Source organism: Larus michahellis, chromosome 4 (genome assembly GCF_964199755.1).
Source record: "Larus michahellis chromosome 4, bLarMic1.1, whole genome shotgun sequence".
Lineage (NCBI taxonomy): Eukaryota > Metazoa > Chordata > Aves > Charadriiformes > Laridae > Larus > Larus michahellis.
The window spans coordinates 32,368,187-32,388,758 of NC_133899.1; the positions used below are offsets into that span (position 1 = coordinate 32,368,187).

A 20,572-nucleotide genomic window follows, 5' to 3' on the forward strand; every position below is an offset into this window, starting at 1 on the left:
GCTACTGACTGAATGCCTGTTAGGAATTCCGTTGTCTGAAAAGCCTCACTTTGTATCCAGACTGGCAGGACTTCAGTTGTCTCTTGTTTCTAGTATGATTAATGAAGATATATGTTAAAAGCGCCCTTAAAAAGGCATTTTTACAGTGCTTGAAAATGCACATAATTCATTGTATGTTGCTTTGATTCATCAGAGAGCATTAGTTGTTCTGCATTCCTTGGTGACCCTTGCCGTGGTAGATGGTAATCTAAAGTCACAAGTAACAAATGTCTCTGCTTATATTTTGCCAGGGAAGAATGGACAAAAGCCATCCAAACAGTAGCAGACAGCCTCAAGAAACAAGAGGAAGAGATGATGGATTTTAGATCTGGCTCTCCCAGTGATAATTCAGGTGCTGAAGAAATGGAAGTTTCTATGACAAAGCCAAAACACAAAGTGGTAAGTAAGCATAGCAGGAATAACTATTTTTTAGATCTTCTCAAACGTAGACAAGAAGTAGCCACCAGGACACGTCTGTTCCCATAGGAATTACACAATTGGTTGTAGATGCAGTTTCTGGAGGAAACAATTGTCTGAGCTGAGCAGGTACCAGGCAAAGCCTGTCTGCGTCCATCGGAGTTCTGAGTTCAGGTGTCCTTACTGGATGGCTTTCAAGGCCAGCTCAGGTCTGGATTTGGTTTGCCTGTTTTCCTGTGGTACAGAGCCTGAAATTATGGCTCCTGCTGGACCGTGTGACTGTGTAAACTCCTTGCAGGCTGGTGCAAAGATACTCCAGTGGATTTGCAGGATTTAGTGTGGGTTCAGTGGATTTAATTGCTCTGGATTAAGGGTTTAGGCTAACTCCCAGAAAGCCGCTGCAGTGTCTGTCTATAGCATTCCTAGAGCTTGTTTTTTTGCATCAGGCACACCGTTGTCTGAATCCACAGGGCCAGCTCAGCAATGGCCTTGAAAGAAGTGTGTGCCAGAGGAGATCTTTGCCCTGTGGAGCTCTTCTAGGTATCTGTCTTTAACCTGTCTTCGCTTCTTTCTCCCCACTTATGGTCTCCTCTTTGGGTTTACAAAGTATTCCCACCTGCCCTTGTAAGAAAGAATTGATAGAACGTTCTCCCATGCAAATGCTATGTCTGTGGATTGTACCAAGGCACTTCTTTATGTTCTTATCACCTTTGTCATCCCCACCTACTTCCATGGGTTTGTTTCAGTTTTGGGAAAACCGATGAAGTTTTTAAAGAAAAAAGATAGACATGCACCAGTGTCAACACTAGGTATGTGTGGCAGCCTTGGGTGGTGTCAGTGGTTTTAGACTCATGTGGGCAGCTACTTACATGTCACTCTGAATTGCAGCTGCCATTAGCCTTCTGTGTCCATGGCTGAACAGATACTGCTCTCGCTGAGCAGCTCTTCGTAGAAATGCAAGAACCACCTCCTTGTTGGTCAAATGTACGCATTCTTCTGGGACACTGACTGTCTCTCTCTGGGCATGTTAGTGAGGATAATGAAAATGATCATTGGGTGCCTGGCATCAGCTGTACTCCTCAGGCAGCTCTAGGGAGACAGCGTCTTCCCCAACTGAAACTGCAGTAGCCTTTGACTGTATAAATCTTACTACAGCTATTACTGTGTTGGCAATGGTCATTGATATGACAGTACAGAGACTATCCTCAGCCTATATCTGAGGATATATCCTCAGCCTATCCTACAGATATCCTATATCCTCAGCCTATCCTACAGATGCTGATTTTCCCCAACATTTTTCCTAATGGCCAAACAAATAAGAGCCAATGGCTAATCTGTGAGGCGGTTGTTTTGTCTGTGGGTATTAGTGCTGTTCGAGGAAGGACAAGAAAGCTGGTCCCCTAGAGAGGTGGGGAACATCAGAAAAAAGGTATGGGTTTAATCCCTGGCATCAGAGCGACGTGTGCCTTTTAGTGAGTGTCTGCACTGACAAAATGGTCAAAATGTTTATGGATTAATAATAACATGTTGAGTGGTATTTGCACAGTTGAGTGTTGAGTCATGTGAAAGAGTGTTCTGTTAATTGAAAGCTTATGGTTTTCCCCTAAATAGTTTATTGATTGATTATCTTTGGGAGTGCACTGGTATTCATTTTTATGGAAGAATCATTTCTGCTTTTGAATTCTACTAAGCGAAAGGATTTAAAGAAAACATATGCAACATATGCAATGGACTCTCACGTGACTGAGAAATTCTAGTCTGAGAATGATATACTTGTTGTTAGTTCATGTAATTCAGTTCTTGTTTATCTGTATCATTAACAGACCATGAATGAGTTTGAATACCTTAAACTACTGGGAAAAGGCACTTTTGGAAAGGTCATTTTAGTTAAAGAAAAAGCAACCGGACGGTATTATGCTATGAAAATTCTGAAGAAGGAAGTTATTGTAGCAAAGGTGAGTAGGTGGGCAATTTGGGAATGTGGTTCGCCCTTGATACCGCCTTTGGGGAAAGTCATATCAAGGATTCTCTGAGTAGTTGTAAATAATTGCTCTGTTAGTGTTTGAAATGGACCCTTAATCTGGAGAGTCACGTTGCTGATTTGCTTCTGCTTGTGTTTCAGGATGAAGTAGCGCACACGCTGACAGAAAACCGCGTTTTACAGAACTCGCGGCATCCATTCTTAACAGTAAGCATTTCTCCTTCTGCTGAGTGTAACTTGACATCGTGACAACCAAGACTATCCTTATTTTTTTTTTTTATTTATATAATACATCTGAGATCTGTGTTTCCAGAGTGGCTGTGTATTTTTGTACTCTTCTGTTTTTGGGAAGCACAAATTAAAATGCTTTTTTAAAGTCTTCTGATTCTCGCAGAGCAGGTCCTCTTGAAGACAGTGTTTCAGGGTGTGGTTTGACTTTATGGCTTACCCATTTAATGGCTTGCTATCTCTGAGAGAAATATCTGCTTTCCTTGTCCTCCAAATGCTTGGTCTCCTCTTTGTAGCAGAGATGAGGGTGACCCTGATCCTGTGACAAACAAGTTTGGGAAGACATAGTGGGGGAAAAACCCTGTAATTTTGCCTTTCTTTGTTGTTTTCTTAAGCTCCCAAAAGCAGTTTGCTATGGAATCAGAGCACTGGTAATGCCAGCCAAAGGATAGTGGTGGAGGCATGTGGGATGGGACAGGGAAGAGCAGTACCGTGCTTTATCCGCTGCTTTCCTTTTGGACTGGCTTGGCTGTAAAATCAAACCCTAGTCTCAGTCTAGATCTCCAACGCCAGCAGTCTCTCTGGGTTGAGTTCAGATATGTAAGTTCCACCTCAAGATTTTGTTTCTAATATTTATTACAAGTTGGCTCTGAGTTGCTTCCAACCGCGTAAGCCCTCTAAAAGACCTGTGTAGGATCCCGGTTGTTTCCTTTGTCCAGGTACACAAGGGCTTAGCTGGAATTTAGAGCTTTTAAGCGTGGCCTCTGGAAGTAAATATTGGCTGTATTGGGTATAATCAGTAAATGTTTGTTGACATGTCTAAAACCTGATCCTCCCTTTCTCTGCAAAAATATGACTGGTTTAAAAACGCCACCCCTAGTAATGAAGACGATGATATCATATGCAGGATTTTCTCTTTAATGCTTTCGTAAACCCAAATATCCAAAACAAGGGCTGTCTTGAGAAATCAGCTACGAGACTGGGTTATGACCAAAAAACTTAAAGACTGTGGCAAACAAGTTGATGTTACTTTTGCCACAGGAGTACACGTGACAGGACAGTACAAAGGCACCTTGTGATGCTCCATCACACCCTCCGTCCGGTCTGTTTTTGTGAATTGCTCACAAATTGATATTGACAGCGTTGCTCAATCCTCTGGCAGGCTGTCGGCAGGGAGCAGTTGCAGGCAGCAGGGCAGAGACCAGGGGGCTGCTGTATGTAAATATATATGTGTTTCATATAAGAGGGCTTGGACCCCCCCCAGTGCGGTAAAACCTTGTGCTGTGGGGCTTGGTTGTGGCCTCTTGTCTGTGAGATGAAAATGTGGGAGATTGTGGCCTGGGAAGGAAACTTCAGAGCCACAATTGGTATGTTTTGTGTCACTGGTAAAAGGCCAGGGGTTTGTTTCACAGCTTTATCGGCATTACTGATAGCTTCTGCAAGGGAACATATAAATGGTTTATATTAAATGTATTTAATGAAATAAGTTGGCGGTGCATCAGTCCTGAGCTGCAACAAGAAATATAAGAGCCAAGGACAAAAAGTCCACTGAAATAGAAAATTCTGTGTCTGCCTCTGTTTCTTAAAATCTATTAAAATGCTTTTATAACTGGCAGTGTGATCTGTCTTCTAAGTTTTGGTTTAAATATGTTTCAGGCTTTAAAGTATTCCTTTCAGACGCACGATCGCTTGTGTTTTGTTATGGAGTATGCTAACGGAGGAGAGGTAAGGGAAATGTAATAATGTTTAATACTTCAGGATTTTCCTGTACTCCTGCTAATTCTGCTTGACATTATTTAGCTAAGGTCAGTGTTTGCAATTCTAATTAATCCAAGTTGTCCCAGTTAAACAGAGCTGTTTTCAGGTTTAACTGATATTAAGAATTAAGGCTCTTAATTTTCTTAACTCCATTTTTAGAGAATAGAGGGTTTGGGTGTAGGTTCATACTTTATATGATAGCAACATATTGTAATCTGAGATTTAGTAATTCAAGAAGGCAAGGTTGCTGTCTAGTTGCTCTTCAGACAGCTTTTAAGATTTTATTTTTTTTTCTAATTAATATTGTGAGTACATGTTACTTTGGAGGGAGAACTGGAAGCATAGCAAACTACTGTTAGATAGTTAAGAAGGAAAAGTTGGAATATCAACTGTAGTTTTAATATGTAATTGTAGGTCAATCAAAATGGGTTTTTATCATTTCGTGTACATAGAAGAATGTGCAGCACACAAACTGGTTGTCAGTGTGCATCTGTGAATATGAGATAATAGTTGTCTAGTCATTTAATTTATGATGCTTTTTAACGCATTTGATAACACAGCTGGGTGAGGCTGGGAAGGGGTTTGCTCTTAGGTAATATCACATTTCGAGCAGGATGGCCTGTGAAGTGCGAGACATAACTCAGAAACACGTGCAATCTAAAGGTAACAAATTATTGTTCTTGTAGTTGTTTTTCCATCTGTCAAGAGAGCGTGTCTTTTCTGAAGACCGGGCTCGATTTTATGGAGCTGAGATTGTTTCAGCACTGGATTACCTGCATTCAGAGAAGAATGTGGTTTATAGAGATTTGAAGGTATGTAGAAAAATAATTTCATAGGCTTTCTGGCTTTTTTAAGCCTGAAGTATAAGAAAGCCTTTCCTGACTGAACTTTAACGTAACAGTTACTACAGCTGTTGGACTTGACTTTATGGGATGTTTAAACACTTTTATGGTCTAAGAGCTCATATAATGCATTTATTAGGACCCTGGCAGCATTTCAGAGAATATGAAGGTGTACTGAGCTACTTGGGTTGCATTTTCATTTGCCTGCTTATGTTCCAAGAGAAACTTTGCTGGCTTTTCTGCGTGGTGAAACATAATCCTGGGCTCTTCATCCCAGGTCTTATCAGATAGATGCAAATTCATACCGTGTGGATGTTATGCTTCGTTGCAATGTGCTGCGCAGCACTATCTTCATAGTACCTGCTTGCAGTTAGAAAATTGGATAAGCTTCAAGTTGCTTATTTGTTCGGTGAGCAGAGAAGGGGGAAAAAAACCCAACAGCCAAACAAGAAGTCTCAGGGCAAACAAACTTGGGAAATTCTTGAGGAAAATGCAATTATAGCATTTTTTTTTCCCTGAGAAATGCTTTCAGGGAGGGCGAGGGGATACTACTATTCCGTTTAGGAGCAGTCTAAAATGAAGCATGCTATGTAATGTTTTCAGGCTACGTCAAAGTAATTTTGGGATTCCTGCTGGCATTTTATCTCCCATATCACCATGTTTCCTTTGAAAGTGCACTTTATTTCATACACAGTGGAATCTCTTCCTCAAATCTGAATGGCCTTGTCAAAAAAGGATACCAAGTGCTGAGTAAACTTATAAAGTGATTCTCATGTAAAGGGTCACTTTAGAAGTGGCTCCTTGGCTTTGCTTTTTATTTTTCTTTCATTTGCTATCCTTTACTGGTGCAGAATACTTCGTAAAATCACTTGGAGTAAAAACCGAGATGAAGTTGTGTGAAGGGAAATACTTAATATATCTTCAAAAGAACTGGCGTTCTGTTGGTGATAATGTTGTAGAAGCATAAATGCAATGCCTTCGTTCTGCCTTCTTTCTGTGTATACGATCAGTTACCCAAAGACTGCAAATTAGTCACCTAACGTTCCCTGAAGAAGTAAGGAAAGTGATATCAATGTATACTTACATCACACGTGCTTTGGCAGCTACTGTGGTTCTGACCCCTGTGACAACGAGGTTGAAAACTGATCTGCAGAAATTCATGTCTTTCATTGACTCGCTCAGGAGCAGCGTATGTTATACGTAATGATGTCTTTCATTTGGATTTTCTTCTCAGTTGGAAAATCTTATGCTCGATAAAGATGGGCACATAAAAATAACAGACTTTGGACTATGTAAAGAAGGCATAAAGGATGGAGCAACAATGAAGACATTCTGTGGCACTCCGGAGTATCTTGCACCAGAGGTATGTTTATGTTGACTATTGTACTAAATTATATTCTTAAATGCCATCTGAGATAGCAGGAGCGATACAGAATCATTCCTGTGCCATAAAGTGTTCGTACAGTAACTACTGTTATATAGCAACGCACGCACTGAGAATCTTTTATTCATCATTTTCTGGGACATATCTTTAGAATAATGATGGGTGATAATTTTCAGGCAGGGTAGTATTCTTCCTTTCACTTCAGGGAGTATTTACATTTTACCGGAACAGTGCTTGCTTCTTGTCTCAGAAATCTAATTTTTTTTGAAAAAGCAACTTTTAAATTGCTTAAAATACTACTTGATGGATTGGTGACTGTTTTGCAATTTATTTGCTGTGTGTTGGCCTATTTGAAAGCTATCAACAGGATTTTGTTTAAGAAAAAGTAGTGTCCAACTCTTACACTCTTTGAAGACAATATAAGGTGACATGTTTTCAGAAACAGGACAAACCAAGCTTTTTCTGCAGTATTTAGCATGGTATGCATTAAAAATGCCGACTGTTTTGTGACTGTAAGAGCACAAGATGTTTCTTAATGTTAATTTGAACTTTTCAGTTTCAGAGGAAATAAATCCAAGCAGGGGATCTCGGTCCCCAAACTATACGTTTGGGGGATTTTTTTTTGTACTAATTTTTTTTTTTTAAAGTGTAAAATGCAAATGTGTGCTTGCAGCTTTCATCCTGGCAATACTCCCTGCTGAGAGTTGTGCAACACAGGTGGTGTTATAGCTGTGAGTGTAGTTAACGGCAGATCAAAAGCGAAATTGTGCGATAGGGGATATATGTATACATGGTATTTTGCAGGCAGACGCTACTTTTCTCTGCCTACGCTCCGAGCTGTCTGGAAGCAGCCTCGCCGTTATTAGTAGGGCACGGAGCCTGAGCTAAGGCGGCGTGCCTCGCAGAAGGGCTGGTTGCCTTGCAGTGGGTGCTTTGCCACCCTGGCGTTAAGGCTTCCATCCTGCTTGAAGCACAGGCAGAAGCAAGTCTTGGGCTGCCGGCAGATTATATGGTGTTGGCACAGCCAGGACGTAGCCTTTCTCTGAGGTGGGAGACTTAGGCTTTGCAAACCTTTCTGGAGTTAAAGTATGCAGAAGTACAAAGTATGGAAACCAAAGTGGAGGAGGAATATTTCTACTGAGAGCTGATGTCTTTGCCGATCAGCGCTTTTGTGCTCTCCATTTGCATAGTGGTGGCAGCGTGCTCTTGGGTTTTGTTTGTTGTTTTTGTTTTTTTGTTTTTTTTTTTTTTTTTTAACTCCCAGCTGCTTTCAGGGGCCTCCAGTCTCTTCCCAGTAATGAAGAACGTGGGCACCTGTTGAAGTAGCTTGCAGCAAGGAGGTGGAGCCAGTCTCATGGTAGCTGCCAGCTCTCCATGGATCACCAGAAGCCTTCAGTGAATCTAAATTGTGGTCCGTGCACCACAATTTGAGATTTACTGATGCAGGGAGTAATTAGCAGCACGACACAGTGTTTATTATTCATAAACATGGCTTTTATTATAGCTTCCCTCTTAAAAATCAATTGCTGAAGTTTCTCATTGAGGATTTTAAGAGAAGACTAAAAATATTTATTGTTTTGGTTTTGTTTTTTCCTAACTTGGAATGTGGGGATTCCCTGTGCAGGCATTATGTTGTTCTTTCTGTTTATATTATTTGCTATTATTTTTCTTTTTAATATTTATAATGAGTTGGCTGATCCAAAACCCTGAAGGACAAATCCTTTTGATTAACCCAGCTCCCTCCCTCACTTGCAAATCCCATCTGCGAGTTGGAGTGTTAAATTCTGGAGGCTTTTGTCATCTGGTCGATAGCATGCAAAAAATCTGGAAATTGTGCGCGAGCGATATTCTGTGCATTTAAGGTCATGCATGCTTAAAAGCAGGGGTCTCGTTCTTCTTGTCTGCGTTTGTAACTTGAATCCGGCATAGCGGCGTGTTTATACAGTTGCTGCATCGTTGTTTTTAGGTTCATGCCGGAATCTCCTGCATGGCTGACAGTGACTGAACCACGTCAACTTTGATGTGTCAGATGCATCGATGGCTGTGATGTTTACAGCTGTTGTGCCTTCTCTTTTCAAATTCCATCTCACAGCAGTCTAGAGCTGCTCATTAGGAAATTATGATCCTTTAATTTAAGTGAAATGACCTTGTTACTTTACTGCTCCCCAGCTAGCCTGCAATAAATCATGGATGAGTGCAGTCTCTTTTTTTGTTACGGTATATTTTTGATACTAACACCATTGCTCTGTTTTGTGCAATCACTAGTATGATCGTGTGCTTGTTGTGGTAAAACACTTTGAAGAAATAAGCATTTTATCTTCTGTTTAGAAGTAATGGAGGTCAAGGAAAGAGTTGTAGTTAGTAATCTAGATTATAATACAGAATATTAATACAGTTACTAAAGTAACAGTTGACGTATTTGCTGCATTTTGAAAGCACCTGTAGCATTTATTACATGTACAACAAAGGCCTCTGTGGTTTTGTTTTTTTCTTTCAGGCCTCTCCTATTGCACCTCTTGCAGCAGCTTAAAAAATAAAAATAAAAATCGGGGGCCCCGTGACTGTTTTATTTTAGGTAACCCAAGTGTAGGGGAGTGCGAACAGGAAGCGTATATTGAACAGGGTGACTCAGAGAGCGGTAACTGCATTGTCACTCAATATCTCCTGCGAGCTGAAGGGCCGCGATGCCTCGGGAAGGACGGGGTCGGCTCCTGGAATCTTGTCCGGCCGGCAGCTGTGTCGGCCGTATACATATACGGGGCAGCTGCAGAGCCAGCTGTCGTTTGGTGTGAATCATACGGCAGGGGATGCCGTAAATAGACCAACGTGGGGTAATCTAATACCTGGCAGCCTTTTGATTTTTACTGCAGGCCCTTTCCCTCGTTCAGATGATTAAGGGGAATAATTAGTGAATAAAGAGAGGCAGAGTGCAAACGGTTGTTACGTGGTGTGTCTCAATGCTTCTTTTTTGCTTGCATAAACCTCCATAAGAGGTTCGGATCCTGCTTTTGTTAAACTTGTGTCAACTTTGGCTCTTTCACCCTTTTAATTTTGAGTGTGAAGTATTCAGAATTGTAGCAACGTAAAGCTCACACAGACACCGTGCAACAAGAAAACACCACGGTGGTGCGGTCATGGTTTGTGCTCCTAGCAAGAGTAAGCAGTTCAGTGCAGACCCGTGAAAAGAGTAAAGATGACAACTAAAACCTGAGGACAGGGTTTGGAACATGAGACTGTTGGTGTCAGCTCCGGACAACTGCGTAGGAGACACAAAGTCTAGAGAAGTCCTCGTAACATCCACTCCACAAGCCACCAAACACTCCCCGCTCCCTTCAGCAAGCTTCAGTGCAGAAGATCAGAAATGCACGGCGACAGGGCTTCTCTGGAGCAAGCAGGAGAGATGGAGGGCACTGCTGGGGTCCTGGGTCCCTGCACCAGCCGGGGCTTCGTTAGGTAGAAGCACCCAGGGGAAGGGAAAAGTGAACTGTGCTGGACCCCTGAGACCTGGCAGAAGTCCCCTCCACTGACAGTTCCTGGGTTTGCAGCCCTCTAAGCAGAGGGATGAGTGTTAGAGCTAGTGAACAAGTACCTTTGGAGGGAGCAGGGGAGAGGGGGAGAAACGTTTCTAGACAATTTGGCTGGCATTTTACGGCCTTACAGCTGGTCAAATGTAAGGAGTGGCCTTCTCCTCTTAATGTTCAATGTAGATAGTCATTTAGTATTTGCGGGTGGTCTTTGAGGATGTGCAGAGCCACCCTTTGCAGGGTGCAGGTTGATACGAAGATGACAGGGATGTTTAGCTTGTCGCTCATGAAATTACAGGTTGACAGTCATTTCTCTTCTCCCTGTACGGGCTCCTTGGTGGTTTGAGGTTTGTTTCTTTTTTTTTTTTTTTTTTTTAAAAATGAGATCCCATTTGGAGTAGTTCGTGATGAATAAGTGAGAATTTAACAGCTGGCTCTGTAATGTGAGAAGAGTTCTCAGCCTTTGGGCTTTCAAAGGTTGTGGTTATCATGGTTGTAATGTGAGGGAGGGTGGAAGGAAGAGAAGGAAACTGCCATAATGTACCCGCTGCCTCCTTTTCCCCTTCCCGCTCGCCTAGCGTGGTGAATGTGGATGCCAGCTCTTTTTCAAATGGATCTTCTGCAAATACTCTGCTGGTAGATTCGGCTGTGACATGTGAAAAGATGACCTTGCTGGGGTAAATTTTGCCTCTCGAATTCTGTGTTCATGCCTGGTTTGGGTACGTCTCTTGAAATCTTTTCCTTATATTTCTACAGGTGCTGGAAGATAATGACTATGGTCGTGCAGTGGACTGGTGGGGTTTAGGAGTCGTGATGTATGAAATGATGTGTGGTCGGCTCCCTTTCTACAATCAGGACCACGAAAAGCTCTTTGAACTCATCCTTATGGAGGAGATTAGATTTCCACGCACTTTGTCACCTGAAGCAAAATCTCTCTTGTCGGGTTTGCTGAAGAAAGATCCTAAGCAAAGGTGAGACTCTTGCTTCATAGTCGCACTTGTAAGCACTTGTGTCCTTAGAAATACCAAAAAAAAGCAGGGGGGGAGGGAATTTGTTAAAGGCTTCACAAAGAAGTTAATAATTGTGCTGTGCAGAGGAGTGTCTATGAACGGGACCTATCCTCAAGACAAGTGACTTAAAAGTGACTCTTTCTCTGCTGCTGTGTGAGGTGCCCATATTGTCATCATTGAAAAACAATTGAAAATAGTACTGTCCAAAGCACTACTGCATGCACGCATGCCAGCGATTCTTCTTTATTTAAAGTGGAGGAAGGTATTTCAGACAAAATTGTAGTTTTGTTTCTAATCCATTCAAAGTGATCATCCAACAGGATGCAGCAAGTGGACCTACACATTTTTGTTTTAACCTCTGACATGAGCTGACACCGCAAATAGCGACACAAAGCAGCTTTGGTATTCAGAAGGCAGAATTTCAGAATATTAATTCAGAATATTATTGCCATTAATGTAAAACTGTAGCCAGGGAGAAAGCAAGTTAACTCCGCCTTTGGGCATAACGAATCCAATGGCTGCTGTGGGTTATAAGCTGCTCTACACTGAATGCTTTCACTTTCTGTCCCAGTTCAGCATGCTGTTTTCTGAATTTTTGTTTAAATCTGTGCCAGTGATTTAGCGTCCTGCGTTGGACAGTAGGTGGTGGTGTTTGTACCATGTTTGTGGTGGAGTTTATACCATGCTTAATCTATTTTTTCCTATTTCCTCCTTTTGTTGTTTTTTTTTCCTGTGCTGTATTATTTAAAAAGTAACACTTGATTTAAAAACAGAAAAAAAACCAAAACAAAAAACCCCAAGCCCTTAATGGCTAACAAAAAGAAAACAGAACAAGATCCAAAAAGGATGTTGACCTTCTCACAAAGATAAACATCAGTTTAAAAACCTGCCATCTTGTCAACCCAGACATTTTAAAAACAAATAATATTGTGACTCTGCCCCTGATCTCCTGTCCTGAACCTTCCACTGTAAATGGGCCCCAAATAGGAAATCTTTCATGTGAGGTGCAAGCAGAGTGTTCTGGTTTGCTTTCTGATGTTTGTTTAGTCTGCGTGTGTGCGTGCACATAGCAGGAAAATGATTTTTGCCAGTACGCAGATACTTGCAGCAAGGATTTTTGTCATCACTGTAGGCTATTTCCATCGCTATTTTTGATGGAGAATCCTGCTGAGAGGTCTTGTAATGCAAATCCACAATTTGTACTACTGGAGGATTCAACTTAGCGGTGACGTGGGGAAGCAGGAACAGTTGTAGTCAGGAGCATGGCCAGCCTTGTACTGGGTGGCAGCAGCTGCACGCCCCTCCGCAGCCCGGCGCCTGCGAGGGGACCTCCGGGAGAAGGTGGTGTCATTGATTAGGAGCCCCCCCGGGCACCGTGCTCTGCAAGCCAGCGTGGCCGCAGCCCCTGCCAACAGGATTCCTGTCCAGGAAAACGCAGGGTGAGATGCAATTGTGACCCTTCCGTAGCTTATTCAGGTGGAGCCTTTCAGTCACTGGAAACGCAAGCGGCATCTGCTGTAATTTGTTCTTAAAGGAGCATCTCTGATGAACCAAAATGCAATTTGTTTACAAACAAAGAACGCCCACTTGTTTCTAATTACAAGGTTTTCCCAGTGCCAATAATTACTCCACAATATGCTCATTTTATACAAATAGCCACTTCTTCACTTGTGTCTTCTGCAGGCTTGGAACCAGCGATGCTCTGATCTGTTGGACAGATGATTTTCATGCTGCTGATAGAAATAACTATAGACTAGACAAGCCTGCGCACATGCCCGCAGCTTGCTAATTACACTGGTGCTTCCCAAGCTTTTTGGATCATGGAGCATTCTTAAATACTGGTTTCTCACCAATCACCGTTCACTCAACTTTTTAACTGTAGTTGCGGTTCTGCAAATCCCCTGTGCTTCGCGGCGTTTCAGGCAGTACGAGGAACTGAGCTGGAAGCACTAGGGGTAGAAGTCCTGAGTCCTGGCCTTGTAGTTTTATCTTCTTTTTACTGTGTGGTTTGTGTGCTGGCATACTTGCTTGTTGACGTTCAGTGAGTTCATGGAGCCATATTGAAGAACAGCAGCCAGATAGCTACAAAAATACATTCAGTGAAAAGTTAATCTGTGATAGTCTGGTTGACATTAGCCCGTTGATGATGCTTTGGGGAACCACTGTGTAATTCAGCAGAAATCCCCTCTTCCGCAAAGCCCTGTGGCAGACACAAGTTGGTGTCATCGTAATGTTGTCTGTGGCAGAAAACAGCAGCATTGGCAGCATTTAGTAGCTGCTGCTGAACTTCAGGGTGGGACAGAGGAGACAGCCAAAACCATGAGAAAAATGAAACTGGGAGGTGTTGTCCTCTCCTATAAAATCCTCAAAAAACCCCCCCAACAACAACGGAGGTTGATATAATGAAGGATATTTTAAGTTTGATGTTAAGGAGCTAGGGAATTGTGACCCGCATCGGTGAATTAAACAGGAAGAGGGTAGATTTAGATTAGACATGAGGAAGAAATTCCTTATTGTGAGGGCGGTGAGGCACTGGAACAGGTTGCCCAGAGAAGCTGTGGATGCCCCATCCCTGGAGGTGTTCAAGGCCAGGCTGGATGGGGCTTTGAGCAGCCTGGTCTGGTGGGAGGTGTCCCTGCCCAGGGCAGGGGGGTTGGAACTAGATGATCTTGAGGGTCCCTTGCAACCCAAACCATTCTGTGATTCTATGAAATCTAAAAAATTGCCTGTTGTACTGAGCTGGATATAGAGAAGCAGACTTAGCACTCTGCGTTCAGTAATACCAGTTCAGTCTCAAACTCGCAGGCATATGGGGAAAATGTGAAGAACAATAAATTGCATTCTGCTTTTAATCATGGCTGTTTTCTAAATTTGGTCATACAAAATCCATTCTGTAAGAGAAAAGGAATTTTAAAGTTTCTTTTGGGATTGATTTAAGTTTATTAATCTTGCAACGTGAGCCCTAATTTTCCTAAGAAGGAAAAAAATCTATTCTGTAAATATTTCCTTTTAATGTGACCTGAAATTCTCCTTCGCTGCTTTGTAATGGGAATCAAATGGCAGGAGGTAATCAGGGCATTTTTTCACACATAAAACAGCAAAATTTTTAACTTTTATTATTCTTTTCTCTGGCTGTGGAGCCTGCAACCTGTGAAAGTGGACGTGGATCAGAGTGCTACATAAGTTTAGATGGGTGGGTAGGTTTGTAATCAGCAGAGTGTCTCGCAAGCTTTGAATCTTGGCAGGTTTTAAACTTGAGAGAACTTCAGGGTGGTTTCATCTGAATTTTGATGATGTGTTTTCACTACATGCCCTAGTGCTCTCTGTCACAGGCCAGGGTTATTCAGCCTCTTTCAGATGGGGTTTGTCACAAGCTGCTTCATCTGCTTCTGTCTTTTGGGGTGCTGTTGGACTTTGTCATTCATGAAGAATGAGAGTAAGAAGACGCAGCTTCTTATAAACAGCTGTTAAAAGATTTAATGACTTCACAAAGTTACAATTCTGTCTTTGTAGCGCTGAAGGCGGTCGTGGGGAACTGGTGATTGGTCTTTGCAGCCACACAGAGATCTGGCACTTCATTCTTTCTAGTGATGGTGGTATTTTCCATATCCACAGTGCAACTTTGGCTGCAGGTGCTCAGGAACATCAGGGTCAATCAAGCCTTTACCTGCATGAAAATCAAACTCCTTGGGTTTTTTTTTTCTTGTGAAAGGAGGAGATTTAAAGTGTATGTCTGTGTTCTCTGTTTGTGGTGCTCTGCTATGGAAAGGGTAGATGGCTTGAGCAAACTAGCTCTCAGACACAGTGGGCTGCAGCCCACGCAGCCGCTGATGGAGTTGGAAGAGGTAGAGGTGACAGCCAGGGGGACTGCAGGGGCCTGGAGATGGTCCCAGCTAGCTGGTGGCAAGCAGGAGGAGGTGACCTCAAATAGTTCTCTTAGGCAGCAAATTTCATGCCTTGTGGGCATCCAGAGCTTTGCCACCGTGCATGGCAAGTGTCTTATGTTTGCTCTGAAATGTGTGTGTCTTGAGTACAAAAGTGTTTCTATCTCCAGACAACTCCAGTGTCCTGGGTATCACTTGAACTGCAGAGTGCTCATCAGGTCTTCATACATGTTTCACCAGGTGCTTTGAGGTAGACTGAGTTTTAGCCGTTGCGTATGACAATTTTAGTCTAAATTGGTTCAGTCCAAAGCTGTTCAGAACGAGCTTGGACAAACTCAAACAGTTCACCCATAAGAGATCTAAATTGAAGCTGAGGAAAACATAAAAGGCAAATTTAAAGAGATTTTTTTTCCCAGCTCTCTAGAAACCAGTAGTTTAGAGACTTCCAAAGTCTCGGTATCCTCAAATGTGATGCTGTGTAGATGCGGTTCCTAAATCCTTCCCTGTGGCTATTAGAGGCCTCTGAAGGTGATGGCCGTAGTAAAAGAAGTTACTAGTCTCCATCCTGACTGTATCAGAGAAGGAGAAATATGGGTCTGTACTCTGAGCTGGTGAACACCAATAGCTTTTGCTGAGCTGATTTTCTTGAGCCTGGTGGGTATATTTGCACCGTTGTTGAACCAGGTTTGGGGCTGGGGGAGTCAGAGAAACCGTGTGAAGACAGAATGGCAGTAGAAGTGGTGCCTAAAACTAGCAGTCCTCTCGGATGAGGATGGCGCACGTGCAAATCTGTAAACAACAGAAATCCGCCACCTAAAAGTATGACAGTCTTCAGATGAGGATTTGCCCACAGTCAGAATCCGTATTGCGGCTTCTAATATGGTGAAGCACAAGCTGATCAATGGGATTATTTGGCAGGGCAGAGCGAAGGCAGTTGCTGCCCCCTTTCCTGTGCTGGCATCTGGCTGTCCTTACTGTAGAAACCTTTTAACTGTAAAACTAAAAGTTTGTGGGTTTCTTCTTGAAGAGCTGGGAATGGACCTGGGTGCTGAGCGCTGTAGACTTTTACACAGACAAGTAGAGAAACAGTATTTTTCCTGTGATCCACTAATTGCAATCTTCTGGCCTGTGAATCTTCAGTGGCATAGAGTGCACCCTCAGCAAGTTTGCTGATGACACTAAGCTGTGTGGGGCAGTTGACACACTGGAGGGAAGGGATGCCATCCAGAGGGACCTTGACAGGCTGGTGAGGTGGGCCCGTGCCAACCTCATGAAGTTCAACAAGACCAAGTGCAAGGTCCTCCATCTGGGTTGGGGCAATCCCAAGCACCAATATAGGCTTGGCGGTGACTGGCTTGAGAGCAGCCCTGAAGAAAAGGCCTTGGAGGTGCTGGTGGACGAGAGGCTCAATGTGAGCTGTCAGTGTGCACTAGCAGCCCAGAAAGCCAATCGTATCCTGGGCTGCATCAGGAGAAGCGTGGCCAGCAGGTCGAGGGAGGTGATTCTCCCCCTCTGCTCCACTCTCGTGAGACCCCACCTGGAGTACTGCGTCCAATTCTGGAGCCCCTACTACAAGAGAGATATGGACGTGCTGGAACACGTCCAAAGAAGGGCCACGAGGATGATCAGAGGGCTGGAGCACTTCTCCTGTGAGGACAGACTGAGAGAGTTGGCGTTGTTCCGTCTGGAGAAAAGAAGGGTCCAAGGAGACCTTATAGTGGCCTACCAGTATCTTAAGGGGGCCTACAAGAAAGCTGGTGAGGGACTTTTTAGGATGTCAGGTAGTGGTAGGACCAGAGAGAATGGATTAAACCTAGAGATGGGTCGATTCAGATTGGACGTTAGGAAGAAGTTCTTCACCACGAGGGTGGTGAGACACTGGAACAGGTTGCCCAGAGAGGTGGTGGAAGCCCCGTCCCTGGAAGTTTTTAAGGCCAGGCTGGATGGGTCTCTGAGCAACCTGATCTAGTGGGAGATGTCCCTGCCCATGGCAGGGGGGTTGGAACTAGATGATCTTTAAGGTCCCTTCCAACCCTAACAATTCTATTATTCTGTGATAGTAATACTTTCCCTGTTGATTGTGTGTTTATACACTGTATTTTTTTATATATATGTAAAATTACAGTACATAAATTTTTAAACATATTTGCACATGATTTATCTCTGTTGAGATAGCTGATTGCCCTTGTTTTGTGGAGCATGGGTATTTGTCATTAAATGATTAAAGGAACTTGGAAGCAATACACAGTTTCATAAAAATTAAAGATGTGGAAATGGTTTCAGTTTAATAGTGATGTTGCACTTTAATAATAGTTTTCTCCTTGAGATTTAGCTGAAATACAGAAACCAAGGCTCTCAAATATAGATGGAAGTTAAGTGAATAAACAGAATTGTTTGGCAGGTGTCTTTTAAGGAGACCGATTTAGACAGGAGTTTAGGTTTTGAAGGTTTTTTGTTTTTGTTTTAATTGCTTTTTGGCCTCTACACTTTCTGTTATATTTCCATGTGTACTCTAGATCTCAGTAGCTTTTTCTTTTTAAGTCCTATTTATGCTATTTTTGGTTCAGTCTGAAGTCTTAAATGCACAAAACTTAACTTTATTGTACAATGATCTTTTCAGGACTTTTATTCCTGCTGTATTTTTCTTCAGCTGTTGCATGTTCTTACAAAAGATGAACCTGCTGCTCTTTCAGTTCTCAGTGGTGCTTAACCATGATTTTTTGCATTAAGTGCTGTTTTAATTTTGTTGTCCTTGAGAGGGTCCTTTCATAATAATTCTGAAAAACAAAAGTGTATTTTGGAATAAATCCATATCCAAAATATGAGGTTTCTATCATTTCCACCATTCGCTTTGAATCGATTTGTTTAATAGTATAGATTTTTAAAAGGTAAGTAAAACATCTGGGGCTTTCCTCGGCATTTCCCTGAGTATGTGTTTGCCCTTCATGGAACAAAGGCTCTTATTAGATAACGTATTCTCCAAAGCATTCGTACACGGCTGCAGCCAGCCAGCTTTCCTGCTTCTGCAAAACACAATTCTGGTTCTTAGCTCATAGTCACTCCTGAACTTCCGTGCATAAGTGCAGTCTGTTGACATCTGTGGATAAAGAGGATCAACTCCACCCTTCTCTTCACGGGCCATCGTCATCTGCGCTGGGGAAGCAACAAGGAGCCTGGTAGAGACTTGGCAAAGCCTCTAGACCTGTGGGGAACCAGCCGAGAGATGATTACCCACAGAGTTTGTCTCAGTTCCCAGGCTGCCCTGGAGTTTGTCTCTGTTCCAGGCTGCTCTGCAGCTGCAGAACATGCTGCCAGGCAGATGGGAGAGCCATCATCTGGCTTGGTTTGGCCTGTGGGGCTCTAGGGTGAACTTAGGTTTAGTCTTAGAGCCTGGGGAAGGAGAGCATCACCCAACACTTTGCGACTCAAGGACTTGTGATCCATTCCGGGTTCTACTGCCCATTTCCTGAAGGAACATGAAGGAGCTAATCTCTTAGGTTGCTGTGCCGCTAAATGGAAGAGGGCAGAGAAGTATGGATGGACTCTGAACTGCCAGGCACCTCTGCTGCTTGGTCTCTCTGGTACAGCTCCAGCTTGTGCTCTCTGAAGACAGTGCTCGGGCATGGCTGCGGGAGTTGCATGCACCAGATTCCATTCCTAGTGGACAGTATGGACAAAGTGTCACCATATTTGACTCTTCCTCGCTAAACAATCTTCCAGTCCTGTCCCAATAGCATTCTGTCTTCAAACTGTGTCCCAGAGCATGCAGCTTGGTCTCAAGCTGTCAAAGCGCCACCTCTTCAATGGTCTGTAGCACAGCCTTCACATTTTCTCTGATATCCTGAACCGAAACCCTTCCCTCCACCCCCAAATAATCATATATTAGGGCCACAGCGTTGCCACATGTGGCCCAGAGGAGATTCAGGGCCAACTGCTGTGAAGTAAGGATGGGGCCTGGCTGGGCAGCTTGGCTTCAGGTTCAAAGAACAGTCCTTCACCCGTTTTTCTGTAGCAGTATATCTCTAGCCGTGCTCACACAGAGCTGTTTTTCCAAGCTCTTAAAATAGGGGTAATATCTCAGTTTGCCAGTGGCACCAAGAATGGGAGGACAGGCAGATACTAGAGGTCAGCCTGGATGAACGTGGTGACAACACCTCTTGTACTTAAAATCCTGAGTGTCTTCTTAACCGTATTACCTGAAAATAAGTCTCCTGCCGATTACTCAGTATGTGTTTCATTTTCTCAGTGCATGCCTTTGCTTGCAGGTGTGGTTCAGTCTTTTAGAGAACGTTTTAACCTCCACAGCAAAATTTAAGCATCTGTTAGCTCAAGACTGCGGCCGAACTGATTGCATCTATAAGCTGTGTGGACAGTTTTATTTTGGAATAAAAGTGCTTTATCTTGATGTATCTTAAGTCAGTAAAACACCCTTTGTGCTTTCATGAAGCCAGGGAGGAGGAAAGATTTGCATACAACACGATATTATCGCTGCAGTTGTCAACTGTTTCCTTTAATGGAAATTTAAATCAGGTTGCATAAATCAGTTTGTCTTAAAAATCTTTGCCTCTTACACTTCAAAATCAAATTCAGTTTTACTGCTGGCATCGCTCTGCTCTAGAAGATTGCAAGAGGTAGTCGCTTGTTAATTTAGAAAGAGACCTTTTACTTGCAGGATCTGCTGCGGTCCCTAGGACAGCATCCTTCCCGAAGGGCACGTCTTTTGAATTGTGATTTTTTTTTTTTTTTTTCCTTTGTTTGTTTGTTTGAGACCTTTATTCTAATTCTACTTGTTAGCCTATTTTCAGATCTTTTAGTGGAACTGTGTTGAAGCCTAAAATAGACTCTCCTGCAGCCTTTGCACAAAACCAAATATGAAGCACATGCTAGGACTGCTCCCAAATGTATTATATAAACTCAGAATTTCTTCACTACCATTAAATAAAAACTGTATGAGAAAAATAACTGTACTCAAACATTTAATTACTTATTTTGCCCCACACAGGTTAGGTGGTGGTCCTGATGATGCCAAGGAGATTATGCAGCACAAATTCTTCGCTGGCATTGTTTGGCAAGATGTATACGAGAAAAAGGTACTTATACAACTGTTCTCCCAAGGTGAATTGTAGCTGTGGATATACTGAATGTTTCAAATTTTATTGCCTTCTGTAAGGTACGCAGAAGCCCTCCACGGAAGAGGTTTGCAATTGTTTTTAACAAGGCTGTATTGCTTCATGTTTCTGAAAATACTGTAATCGGATTACTTCTGAATCAAAGCTTTTCTTCGCAACAAGAAGAGTATCTCTTGACGAGATACCTGTTTCTGTGACTGAATAAATAGGATGTAATCAAAATTGCTTCCAAACTTAGTATATAAGCTTTTAAAATGGCTTTTCCTGTGAATTCTTGTTGGCATTCCTTGCTGTCAACTGACGTATTGGAATTACTGTTGGTCTCCGAGCATCTGAAGCAAAGCTTCCCAGAAGCAGTGGTGGAAGATGGGCTGTT

The 20,572-nt window shown here is 42.8% G+C and overlaps 1 protein-coding gene across 13 annotated transcripts in view; it reads left to right on the forward strand.

Annotated features, from left to right (window-relative positions):
• AKT1 (AKT serine/threonine kinase 1) overlaps positions 1-20,572 on the forward strand; it is an 86,099-nt gene that overhangs the window by 50,201 nt on the left and 15,326 nt on the right. For all 13 annotated transcript variants that reach the window (XR_012586619.1, XR_012586620.1, XR_012586621.1 and 10 more), the window contains 8 exons: positions 291-438; positions 2,280-2,411; positions 2,579-2,644; positions 4,322-4,390; positions 5,110-5,235; positions 6,500-6,628; positions 10,930-11,144; positions 20,070-20,157. Coding sequence is in view for 10 of the 13 variants with exons in the window: in XM_074583822.1 (XP_074439923.1) it covers positions 291-438; positions 2,280-2,411; positions 2,579-2,644; positions 4,322-4,390; positions 5,110-5,235; positions 6,500-6,628; positions 10,930-11,144; positions 20,070-20,157 (973 nt within the window). In the remaining 3 variants the exon portion in view is untranslated. The remainder of the gene's footprint in view (positions 1-290; positions 439-2,279; positions 2,412-2,578; positions 2,645-4,321; positions 4,391-5,109; positions 5,236-6,499; positions 6,629-10,929; positions 11,145-20,069; positions 20,158-20,572) is intronic.